The sequence below is a fragment of the Amaranthus tricolor genome, chromosome 4 (assembly GCF_026212465.1).
Source record: "Amaranthus tricolor cultivar Red isolate AtriRed21 chromosome 4, ASM2621246v1, whole genome shotgun sequence".
NCBI lineage: Eukaryota > Viridiplantae > Streptophyta > Magnoliopsida > Caryophyllales > Amaranthaceae > Amaranthus > Amaranthus tricolor.
In genome coordinates this window covers 23,748,597-23,761,369 of record NC_080050.1, presented here as the reverse complement: position 1 = coordinate 23,761,369, position 12,773 = coordinate 23,748,597, and the positions used below count along the sequence as shown (strand labels likewise).

Sequence of the window (12,773 nt, the reverse complement as noted above, 5' to 3'; positions counted from 1 at the left end):
TTTTTTCTTCTCTATTGATTTTAATTTTTTACCATTTAAACCTATAAGTCTATTCTTCATATAATTTTTGTCACGTGTAAATTATTTTTTTTAAACCAATTTTGCATAGTAGAAAAAAAACGATTTATATAAAGAAAATGTAAAATAATAAATTTTGATATTTGAAAAAAATATAAAAGTATAAAGCTAAGTTTGAAATGGATTCAAGGATACAAATTGGTAGACGCTTATGATAAAAATTTATGAGAATCCAAATATCCAATATATTAAAGTCCACTTTGGGAATATTGATTATTTAAGACTTATATGATACTCTTTGTGTTCCTTTAAGATAACATCATTTGACTTATTTCAGAGGAATAAAAGTATGAAACTAATGATATGGAACTCATATAAATACCCAATGTTCTCCAAACTAATGGTCTCCTCAATTCCTTCTATAAAAACTCCAATAAAAAACATCAGTTTGACTTGAGTATATGTGAGCTTTTTGAGTCAAATGATGCTTTCTCACGAGAGATAAAACGAGTATCATTTAAAGACACTTAGAAAATAAAATCATAAAAAAAGCTTCATTACTTTATCCTACAATATATATCCATAAAACCTGATCTCCATTTCATTTCAACCAAACTAAAGTTATAGTACACCGGAAGTTTCATCAAGTTAGTTTTCTCAAAGAGAAGGGAACTACTTGGCCAACGATCTCGAACACGCAACCTAGAAACATTTACGGTGAACGATTGACGGGCCAGACTCATCATATTCACCCTTGGAGATCCACATCTGCAAATAAGGTTAATCAAGTGATTAACATTGCCCTTAATAACTAGATAATTTTACTCAAAATAACCCAAAATATAAATTATAGCTAGCCGAAACAAACCAGATCGACTGGAATTTGACCCGACCCAACTCCAAAATGACTTTTACATAAAATAAATCGAATCATCTATATTAAGTGCACAGAAAACTCGAAACTACCCAACTGAAGCATCATACCGACTCATCATCATTATCTTATCCGGTGTATCCCGCTCATAGGAACTATGATCAGGGTCTGAAGGCGGCAACACATACCCATAAAGGAGAGTGCGGCCAAAGAATCCCTCTGCTCGAGACAAATTAATATTAAAATTCGATTAGATGAGACGAATACCTGTTGGAATGTGCTGAGTGATGCAAGAATAGATCCTCCTATCCACACACTGTATTTTCTCTCAGGTGGCGCAACAACCTTGATCTTCATGCTATTAGGAGCAAGAGCCGTAATCTCTTTGCTCATACGATCAGCGATACCAGGGAACATAGTTGAACCACCGCTAAGAACAATGTTACCATAAAGGTCCTTTCTAATGTCGACATCACATTTCATGATCGAGTTATAGGTTGTTTCATGGATGCCAGCGGATTCCATACCAATAAATGAAGGCTGGAAGAGGACTTCTGGACACCGGAATCTCTCAGCTCCGATTGTGATCACTTGCCCGTCAGGCAGCTCATAGTTTTTCTCTATCACAGAGCTACTCTTGGCGGTCTCTGATTCCTGCTCGTAATCAAGAGCAATGTAGGCTAGCTTTTCTTTAATATCACGAACAATTTCTCGTTCAGCAGAAGTTGTGAACATGTAACCTCTCTCGGTCAGGATTTTCATGAGATAGTCAGTGAGATCGCGTCCAGCAAGATCCAAACGGAGTATTGCATGAGGAAGTGCGTAACCTTCGTAGATTGGCACAGTGTGGCTCACACCATCACCAGAATCGAGCACAATACCTGTCTTAGGATTAGGAAATTTTCAGGAAAAGAAAAACCATAAATAAACTGAGAAGTGAAAAAACAATTACTCAAAATATTTGAATGCCCAAACAACAATTGAAGTCCTTTCGTTCCTTAATGAAGTTCCCACAAAAAATGTTTACGGAAATTAAGAAAAATAAAATCTTTTAGACAGTAGATATATTATTTTAATAAATAATAAATTTGATGGTGAAAAATGGGGAGCATAAATATTAAAAAAATATTAAAGAAAGTTAGTGGAAAAAAATATAGAACATAACTACTAAAAAAAATGTTTTCATAGAGTTAGTGGAAAACATGTGAGAACTATAAGGAATATAAAAATATTAAAATAAAGTTAACAGAAAATATGAGGGGACCATAAGCATTATTAAAATATTAAAATGAGAGTGCACAAGATTATTTTTGTCCAAAATTTATGATACAAATAGAAAGATTGTTTTAAGAAACAACAAATGAAACACCCTAAAATGACAAATGAGAATTTTTAAAGAACAGATGAAGTAATAAACAAACATTCTATGGCAATTGTTACTAATATGGAAAGGGGGTTTGCAAAAAGCAAAAAGGGTTACGAGTTATTGGAGGTATGACTATACAAGGGAGGCAAGAACCTATGGGTTAAGAAAGGCAATATGAAAAACATTGTTCTTGTTTGTCCAGAGTCTTTAATGTGAAAAGTATCTGAAGGAGTTATAGAGTAACACGTCGAGTTGATAAATTTATTACTGGGCTTGTGCACAACAAAACCCACACAAGAGAAGAGTTAACTGCACACAATCCCAATAAGATTTCATCCTAAAACTAATGGATAAATAAGCGGAGTAGCCCATCAAGCTTATATGTTAGTCAACCTCTCTTTAATTCTTCGATGTGGGATCACAGGTGGGTTACTTCTTGAAACTTCTATACAATGAAGAATGTTCACATAATGATAATAGATTGCATAAGTGATGACATTGTGATTAAACTAGTACTAACCTGTAGTACGACCACTAGCATACAGCGAGAGAACAGCCTGAATGGCAACATACATAGCAGGGACATTGAATGTCTCAAACATAATCTGAGTCATCTTTTCCCGGTTAGCCTTAGGGTTCAATGGAGCCTCAGTCAGCAAGACAGGATGTTCTTCGGGAGCAACACGAAGTTCATTATAAAAAGTATGGTGCCAGATCTTTTCCATGTCATCCCAGTTGCTAACAATACCATGCTCAATAGGGTACTTCAGCGTTAAGATACCTCGCTTAGACTGCGCTTCATCTCCAACGTATGCATCTTTCTGGCCCATACCAACCATGACACCGGTGTGTCTTGGACGTCCAACAATACTAGGGAATACTGCCCTTGGTGCATCATCACCGGCAAACCCGGCCTGTAACGGAAAATCAATCAAAATAATCCAATACAAGTGGCTCCCACCTAGGCGGGTTTTGGGATCTGATGTGTGCAACTTTACCTTTGTAATAACAAAATTTTCTTTTTTTGTTTTTTTTTTTTTTTGTTTTTGGTGTTGCTCCCTTTTCGTGTTTAGGAGAGTATTCCTTTTATAGCCTAGGTTGTAAAAGGTTTTTTTGGAGTTAATATAACCTTTTAATTGCCAAAAAAAGGGTTTGTTATCGACCCCTAAAAGCATATATCATCTATTACTTTACATAAATTACAAACATAAAAGAGTAAGAGCTACAAAATAAAAAGCGAACCTTAACCATTCCGGTCCCATTATCGCAGACAAGGGGTTGAATATCCTCTACATCAGCCATCCTCCTTTACACTTCATAAAAAAAACTCAATAATTTAAATAGAAATATAAATAATATTTGTATAGAATTAGATAATCCAGAAGAGAGCAATTAACATCAAATCATTTATAAATTGTCAAGTTGCACTTCCTTACACATTTCAACAACCTGTTTATTAGCTGAAAGTAAAACCAAATCACACAACACAAGTACCAATTTCATCCAACTTCTTTAAAACAATGATATTGAATAGTTCAAATTTCGAAGATGACTTTTAATGTTTGAAATTACCTACCCTAAAGAAAAAAGAAACGGTATCTTTACTACAAAGAAATGTCTGACAAGCAACATTTGATGGAATAAGTTTATGTGATAAGCATTTTTGACTTAGAAAGCAAATTTTGAAAATGACTCTAGTGTAATATATTGAACAACGAAAATTCAAAATCGAACTCAAAGCGAAAGATAGCATCTATAGACCGGATAAAAAGCCAGATAGTATATTTTAAGTAATATCAAACAGAACAAGGGCACTCAACATTTGCATGATCTATATTCTATAACGAGATAAGTTTGTGTTTTTATTGTGTTAAAATTGCATAATTTACTTGGTTCCGTAGAAACAAATCAAACAAATTTTAACTAAACAGCTCCTTCAAAAATAAAATTTATTCCCCTTTACACAGATTATACAATGTGAAGTATAATTTACTAATTTAAATCAATCACAAAATAGAAAAATCAAAGTACACAATGACAAGGCAAAATCCGAAACAACCATTAATTCAAACACCAACAGAAAAATCCCTCAAGAGTAATCCTGACAAGAAATTTTGTATTTGCATAAGGTTGTCGGTATAGCAATCAACTCCCAACCATGAGCTTAGAAGCTACCTACTAATAAAACCCAAACTTAAGGTTGGGGAAAAAGACATTTGGTGGCTTCCTTGGGACTTTGGTCAAGTTTCCATCCTTTGACCTTATAACTTGCTACATAAACCCAAATATTGAAGAATTCCCCAATGGATCAACGAATACAAAAGATAAAAAGATAAAAAGGGTATGTAAACTACTACATCAAATGGATCTTCTGATAACTAAATTACTCCCAGCCATACAACCTGAATTATCCGTTTCAACTTGCGTGGCTAATGAGCAAGCATTATAGTGAATAAATTGTGGTTATGGTGGCGATTACGATACGTTTGCATTTTTGCGGTCTTGGGGCTGAAGTGGTTGTTGTACTGTCGAGGTGCAAACCACGAGATATTTGTCCAATTTAAAATGTTATTTTACACCTTTACGGGTACTCGGTAGTATCGGTTTGATAGTGTTAAGTCTTTACAATCCACGCGATACGATACACCTGTATTTTCCCTATGGCTAGCAGAGATAGATTTATACAAATCCAACCAATTATATTAAACTGCTTGTTGGATAATCCATTTAATATACAACCAGGTGTAAAGGTGTAAAAATAGGACGCTACATGATAATTAAGGAAAATCTTAATCTAAGAAGGATTAGGAGTTGGTTGAGAGGCAATAGAATTTTAAAGTTCGGCGATTTGAAAGGAAAGGTGGAAGCTTTTGGTGTTTTAAGGTTAAGGATGGATGATAAAAGACGGGTAGATGACGAGGGACGAAAAGAGGCAAAGGAAAGAGATGAAGATTTTCGGCCTGGATAATGTCGACTTATCGAGTTAGGTTTAGGCTTTCTTGATGTTGGACACAGGATGTGAATGTGATTCAAAGATTGAATCTTTTTGGGGTTTTATGTGAAAGGGAAGAATGATGCAGGGCTTAGAGAGGTTTGGGTTTGTGAACAAGCATTTTGTGAACTCAAAGATGAGTTGGCGATAAATGTTTGATGTTGATGGGCTTGGATATTGGCGATTTGAGGAGGTGATGAAAAACGAGGGTGGCATATGAATTTGGGGATATGAAAGGTGGATAGCGATTTTGTGGAGATTGCATAAAATAGCAAAACTCAACCTGAATTCTAATACAACTATACAGGTACACCACAAAACTAAACTCAAGGGTTTCAAGAACACAACTTAATTTGCTTAGGCTTTGATAATTATGGACGACTTTTCACTTTTCAATCTTAAAAAGTCTAGAGCCAAAAGAAGAACTCAAAGATCTCAAAGATTTTGATGATGTGGTATCTTTCTCCATCCCATCGAATGGATGCTCATTTTTCGGACAAAGAATAAATGCAAAAACAAAAGAAACTACTAATATCTATGACTTAGTCTAAGTAGATGGGAGAACTTACCATTTTGATTATTCATCTTGACTCAAACTGGCACTGGACTTGTTGAACTCGAATCCATCATTTCTGTGGGCTTAAATGACTTTTGGACAAAGCTATAATCATGGCCTTTAAATTAAGAGGGGGGGGGGGGGGGGGGACAAGTTCTCCTTTAGGCCTAACTTTTTCTCGCCTCTTCGGACCTTTGGACATGAGCTAGAACTTAGGCCAGCATTGTTCGTCTTCTTAGGCCTCTTTTTTCGCACCCCATTCATTATTGCAATATGAAAAATCTAGAGCTCTTACAACTTACAAAACTATCCTAAATAGCTAATGTGGCTTTATTGTACTAGCAAACACCCAAAGCAATAATATGACTTTCAGTTTCGAATTAATAAAAAAATAAAGTTTAAACATCTAGGCTTTATCCTAGTAGATTAACAAATGAAAATCCAATGGACATCAAGGTCATTATCACAGCTTTCATCATTGATGTGGATCTTTGTTCACTGTGTTCGGGGTGATTGGATTGCTATCACCATTGGTTATAAAATATTTGTTAGGCGTTAACATTTCACTATTAACACTTCATTTCAATTGGAAGCACGGAAAATACAAAATGACAAAAATTTTTCAGCTAATCATGTCAAATTTCCTACATTTATGATGAATTTGACTGAACATGTTTTATCATATCAAGGGTCTAAATCAAAGTTAATTGGAATAATGTATTAACAACACTTGGTATAAGTACGAATATTTAATCTCAACCTCATTTTGCATCACAAGCTCGCATCATACATTCATACCACATGCTATACCAGGGAAGTGATTTGGTAGAGATTTACACCCAATGTAATTTATCCCTCATAATTTATATCAAACACAAGGTAGACCTATCTATTTAATGAAAACTTCTAATTTTTTTTTTGTTCGGGGGTAGGCTTGGAAATCCGTACATGTAAGCGAAGAGGAAATTAATCACAACTGTAAGTGGTGAGAATTAAATCTAGACAACAGGGTAAAAGAAAAATTTCTCATTCTCAAAACGCTCCGAAATTTGCAACAAAAAAATGTCAATAATTACACCCATGTTGAAAATCTTAGGATTCAACAAACATGAGTAATTGAGGTGAATTGAAAAGCAAGGTAACAAAGCTAATGAATAAAATTAACACAAAGGTAATAAACTATTCCCTCTAATTAGAGGCACTCGACTCCCATGCTTTCTGAGGTTGGACATTAATTTTTATTACGAAGGTGTTTGGTATAAGAAATGGAAAACAAAACGCTTAAAAATTGTATTACTAAGTATTATTATTATAAATTGTTTGGTATTAAAACCGTAAGGCTATGAGGGTATGAGAATGGTGAGAGAAGATATGGGCAGCAGAAGTTTGTTTGTTAATTCGTTAGCTCCTATGTTGTTGTTGTAACAAAGTAAGAATCACTTATAATTGAAACATTACCCACACAACCGAAACAAACAATAGGTAATGGATTTGCTAATTTGATTTCATTTTCAACCCTATAAAAACAACTACAAACAAACCTAAGTATTAACAAATAAAATAAAAATTAGCATCCTATAATGGAAACACAGGGCAAGTAACATCAAAAACCTTGTTTAGAAATTAGAAGGCAAAAAGATAAATCAACTACAGAATGAATAAGTTTAATAAAGACTTAGTACACAGAAAAATATTGTGCACCACTCCTCAATTATCTTTTCACCAGCATACACTCTTTACTCTCAACTCTATAGACTCACACTCCTAACTCATATGCGCTAAATTTAAGGTTAGTGTTCACTAAGTTCATACCTACTGAATAAAGATGGATTTGACCTCTCTAAAACAAAGCATAGACAAGACTACTCATGTTTGAAGTTAAAGAGTTACTCTAAAAGTCTTTTCTTTATTTTCCTACATCGCTCGTGAGGAAGGTGAAAGATCATATTTATATACTTTACCTTCCCATATATTGTTTGAGTTGGTGTTAAGAGGAGTTTTAAAAAGTGCTTGAGTATGGACTTGGACCACAAGCGGGTTAGGCTTGGGCATGCGAAGTAGAGATGAGCTAAGCTGAGCTTATTATTAACACCGGGTTTAGGTTAAGTGTAACGCTTATTGCTTTTACTTTTTCAGTAATTATGTAATTGTCTTCATAGTACATGGCTTGTAAACCTAGACCCATCAAGCGCATTCTTGTTTTTCCTTGAAACAGTTACAACTGCACAGTGGTTTCCGTTCCTTTTAAAGTTATGCTCCCTCATATTCACTATTGTTGTCCAATTTGATTTTTGAACACTATTCATCATTTACTTTTAATATATGCTTTGTTCTTAATCTACAAGTTAAAACACAGTCTAACGAGATCATATTTGATTCGTCTTATGTATCCCTCTGTTTTCGTATGTTCTTCTCAAATAGAATTTACGAATTTTAGTGTCAAACGATAACTATGTGATTTCTCATTGATCTATATAAAAAACATTTATGTGGGATCTTGACAGATTCGTCTTGATATATAATTTCTAAATATAACTTTTTAGATCTTTTAATAACTCACAATTAAAATTATTTAAGTGTGCATTGAGATCTGCGCAAAAAGTGAATGCGAAGAACATATAAAAATAGAAGGAGTAATTTTTACTCAAAACACAACTAGAGATATTTAAGATTGAAATAGTGCATTAATAAATGTGTCAAAATCAAATGGAACAATAATAGTAAATAAGAGGGAGTAATAGTGGCGACCAATTCTCGAAAACGTATGCATTTCTCTCAATCATTCCCTAAAATTCCACTTCTTTCTTTCTCTCTGTTTTTTCCAGGGTTCTGTGTTACTCTCCAAGTTTCGCATATTAATGGTGATATTTGAGTCGTAATTTGCATTTCAGGTCAGCGGTCTCCCACCGTGGCGCAGTTTTGTGCTTCAAACCCTTTCTATATGTCCATATCTAAAAATTCCATCATAAATTATCCCAAGACGATTGCCAAAAACTCACTAAGTGACCAAAACAAGCCCTTTATCACCAACATACGCAAAACTTTACATGTACTCTTACATAGTCCTGTTCCTAGATCCTATATACTTAAAAAAAAAAAAAAAACTTACTGTCTCACCGTGAGACCGGTCTATTAGGCTATTAGGCTATTTATATATTAGGATATTTATACAAAGTATGGGGCATATATCACCGTAAAACCGGGCACATAAAAAAATAAATAGATATAAATAAATAAAAATAAAAACTCCTATTTTGTTAGTTTCCCTTCTTTCTAACACTAAGCATAGAAATAAAGCTGAAAAATAAGAAAAAATTAAGCAAACGAAAATCAAACAAATGAAAAACATTAGCTTATTTCAATCAAATAAATGATACAACACAGTCAACAACATAAATCATATAACAAGTATAAATTCATGATATAAGAGAAAATTAGAAAGAAAAAAAAAAAAAAAAAAAGCTTACCTTGAGAGCGTCCAAAATGAGAAAGAATTAAAATCCTTGGTTTTGGAAATGGAAAGACAGTAAATGCAGAGAAGGAAGTTGGGGAGAGTGACAACGCGATTCACGGAATATATTCATGAAGTGTTGTCACTCTTCAGCTTTTTAAAAAAACATAAAATATTCCCAACAATTTATGCCAATTGCGTCCAATTTACTAATTTAATGATAAATATTTCTTATTGTGGATAATCAAAAATATTAAAAATTAAAATTAATAAAATTTATATTGAGACGAATAAAACAATATCACACTTAATTATATTTTAACATTTAAATTAAGAATAAAATACAAATTAAAATGATCATTATAATTTATATAGTAAAAAAACAAATGTGACATTTACTCTGAATTGGAGGAGTATAAATATATATTTCTATAGAATCAGCTCTATAACATTGAATTACTACTACTGGCCTTTTCGGTTCCTCTAATTGCAAGTGTTGTCTAGAAAAAGTGGTATATAATTCAACTTGAAATAAAATTTTGATTTTTTTAGTTTGTCTTTTAGAGGCTATGAAAATCAAAGAAATGTTTGAGTGACTTAGCTGATGGGCAGGGCAAGGAGGGTTTGAGTCGATCAGATACGTGGTGGGTTAAGGACGATTTTAAGACGGTTATTAGGTCAAAGTGGTTGGTTTTATAGATCATATCTTGATCTATAAAGATATAACTCAGACAATGAAAAATCTAGTATATCTTAGAGAAATAAGGTCTTTACAACTTATCTTGGTCAAAAGAGATAAGATCTAGAGGATGAGGCATCGAAATGGTCAAGTCCAAGGCCAACATGGGCACCATAAAGTTCATACCCATGAACCCTGTTCCATGATTCAAAGGTCTGGGGGCAAATTGTACTATTTGGATTAGGGTCCTATTAGTTAGACCCTAATCCTCCACTATTAACTGGAAATATCTTCTTTGAATCTTCCTAAGGACTAAACATTAAATGAAGAACTGTAAAGGAACAATGTTGCTAGAGTACTTAACTCATCCATCCTAATGACAAGACTGGAGAATACTTCCGTTGACAAAATTTAGAGGTTTTCTCAAAACGGGTAAAAACTATTCTTTGTATTTAATGCTTCTCGGCACAAACAATGAAAACCTGCTACACACAAAAGTGTAGTTGACTAAAGAAACAAAAAACCGCATTGAAATTGATAACTATAATACCCTAAGATCAAATGGGACATTCCTTAGCACCAAGGATTCCTAGGCTACAAGTTAATGATGAGATATAAATACTCTTCTACTCACCACTTCCAAGGTATCTAATTTTCTACTTGATATTGAATTTATTTCTTTACGAGCTACATTCATTGAGAATTAACAACACTTATTGCATTTAATCATTTTGCATTAAGTAACTCCATGTACTCTTATAGGACAAGAGCACCAACTAAGGCCTCACGCCACTAAATAATCATAATTAAGTTTCTTAAAACTAAGAGCCACAATACATTTAGGATTGAGCTTACTAGGTACTCATATTCTCACAGAATTGGAAAGTCGAAGGAAGTTAAATTTAGAGAATATCTTCGGGCCATCTTAACCCATATTGCTTGTGCAGATACGATCATAAGAGTGGTCTTATTGCAAGGAAGGCTAGATAGCAAAGACAAGCCTTTCAACCAGCAATCTCTCTTGAGATAACGACCCTAACACTAACAACAGACTAAGTGCTAATTAATTGTATAAAGTCCTCGACAGGATAAATTTATATACGGCTCGTCTTGTATAAGATCGTCTCACCGTGAGACAGGTTCATATAATAGCCCATTTCTTCAATTGTTTACTTTAAGATCATAAGTAATCGTTTTAAAGTTATGAGTAATCACTCTAAATCTATAAAAAGTAATTATATTAAATTATAAGTGATTACTTTAACGTTATAAGTGATCACTTTAAGACAAAAAATATATATTGGGCTAGCCCAATAGAGATGGTCTCATCGTAAGACCGTCTCATTTTTATTAGTGAATTATAAAAAAATAGAGAGAGCGAGGAAGAGAGACTCAGAGATTATCAAATAATGATGCAAGTAAAAATTATACTTAACAAGTTGAAATTTTTTTCATAAATATGTGATAATCCATATAATAATAATGTAATAATGTAAGAATTAATATTTGAATTTGAAGAATGATGTCGGTATACAAAATTATATTTATAAGAAAAATTAATTAATAATAAGGATAAAGACGTTTATATTAAAAATAATATTTAAAGATTTGAAAAACACCTATTTGAATTTAACTTATAGAGATCATTTTTTTCAAAATAAAAATTCGCAGAATACAAATAATTTCTTTTTAAAAGATTTTTCTGAATGAAAAAATTTTGAATACTACAATATTAGGTAACAAATATTTGAATTTCAAAAGTTTATTACTTTGTCACCAATTATACAATCATTTGTAAGTGTAATATAATAATTTAGGTAATTTGTTTCATACTAACTATATCCCACTTAATTCGCATTATTTTTATTTTTAGACAATAATCTATTATTTTCTTCTTTTAATCTCACCCATACATTTTAACTCTTTTAATTTCATCCACACAATTTATTCTCTTTCTTCATTTATTACCACGTTTCTAAAAATCCTCCTATTTCTCTTTGATTGAATTCTATTAGGACAGATGAGTATATTACAACTATTTGTCCAACAATGAAAAGATTAATTGGTTTTCAACAACTGCAGTATAGCATGCTAAATTGATTTGTAACAGATTCATTGATCAAAAATATCTGTCGACGTAGTATATGAAATATAAGCCTTTTCTTCTAATTTACTGGAAGGATGAAATGATAAACTGGTTCAAGCCCCATAAAACCTTTTTTTTTTTATCCCTTTTTTAAATTAAAAGTTGTTTCTTTTACTTAATTTATTTTAAATTTATGGGTCTAGTATATTTTTTCACATAATTCGATTGTTCAAATCAGATTTTGTTAACCTTTTTAACTCCTTTTCTTTCTTGAGATTTAATTTTTTTTAGTTTTTTAAAATTAGGGCTTTTATGTTATTTGACAATGATAACATAATTATTTAAATTAGTTGATGAAAATTGATGGATTTTGTATTAGATGATGGATAATGGTGGATTTTGTATTAGATGGTGGATAATGGTGAGTTTTGTTTAACATTGGTTTGTCATTTAGTTATTAATTAGTTTTAAATTTTATGATTAAGGGCCAAACTTGTGTAGTAAGATGTAAGCTTGTGGATTTAGTTTTATGGCTCACGTTATCTTTTTTGTTGTAGGAACTTTTCTTTCAGAGAATATTTCTCGAGCTGAGAAATTCTTTGGCCACATCTTCCTCTATAGGCATGGGTTGCTGCCTTCCTTCCCTCCCCATACCCTGATAATGATTTTCTACAATCGGGATACACTGGGTACGATGATGAAGATGAGTTAGTGATTTGTCGTCTTAAAACTTGTCAAATGATGATATTAA

At 32.6% G+C, this 12,773-nt stretch overlaps 1 protein-coding gene across 1 annotated transcript; it reads right to left on the bottom strand.

Annotated features, from left to right (window-relative positions):
- Positions 1-202: 202 nt before the first annotated feature.
- On the bottom strand, positions 203-9,419 carry LOC130809830 (actin-7-like). The gene is made up of 5 exons (XM_057675662.1): positions 9,274-9,419; positions 3,501-3,571; positions 2,779-3,172; positions 1,160-1,773; positions 203-786 (listed from the first exon to the last, which is right to left on the bottom strand). The coding sequence occupies exons 2-5, from the start codon at positions 3,558-3,560 to the stop codon at positions 721-723; spliced, it is 1,134 nt and encodes a 377-aa protein (XP_057531645.1). The 5' UTR covers positions 3,561-3,571; positions 9,274-9,419; the 3' UTR covers positions 203-720.
- Positions 9,420-12,773: the final 3,354 nt, after the last annotated feature.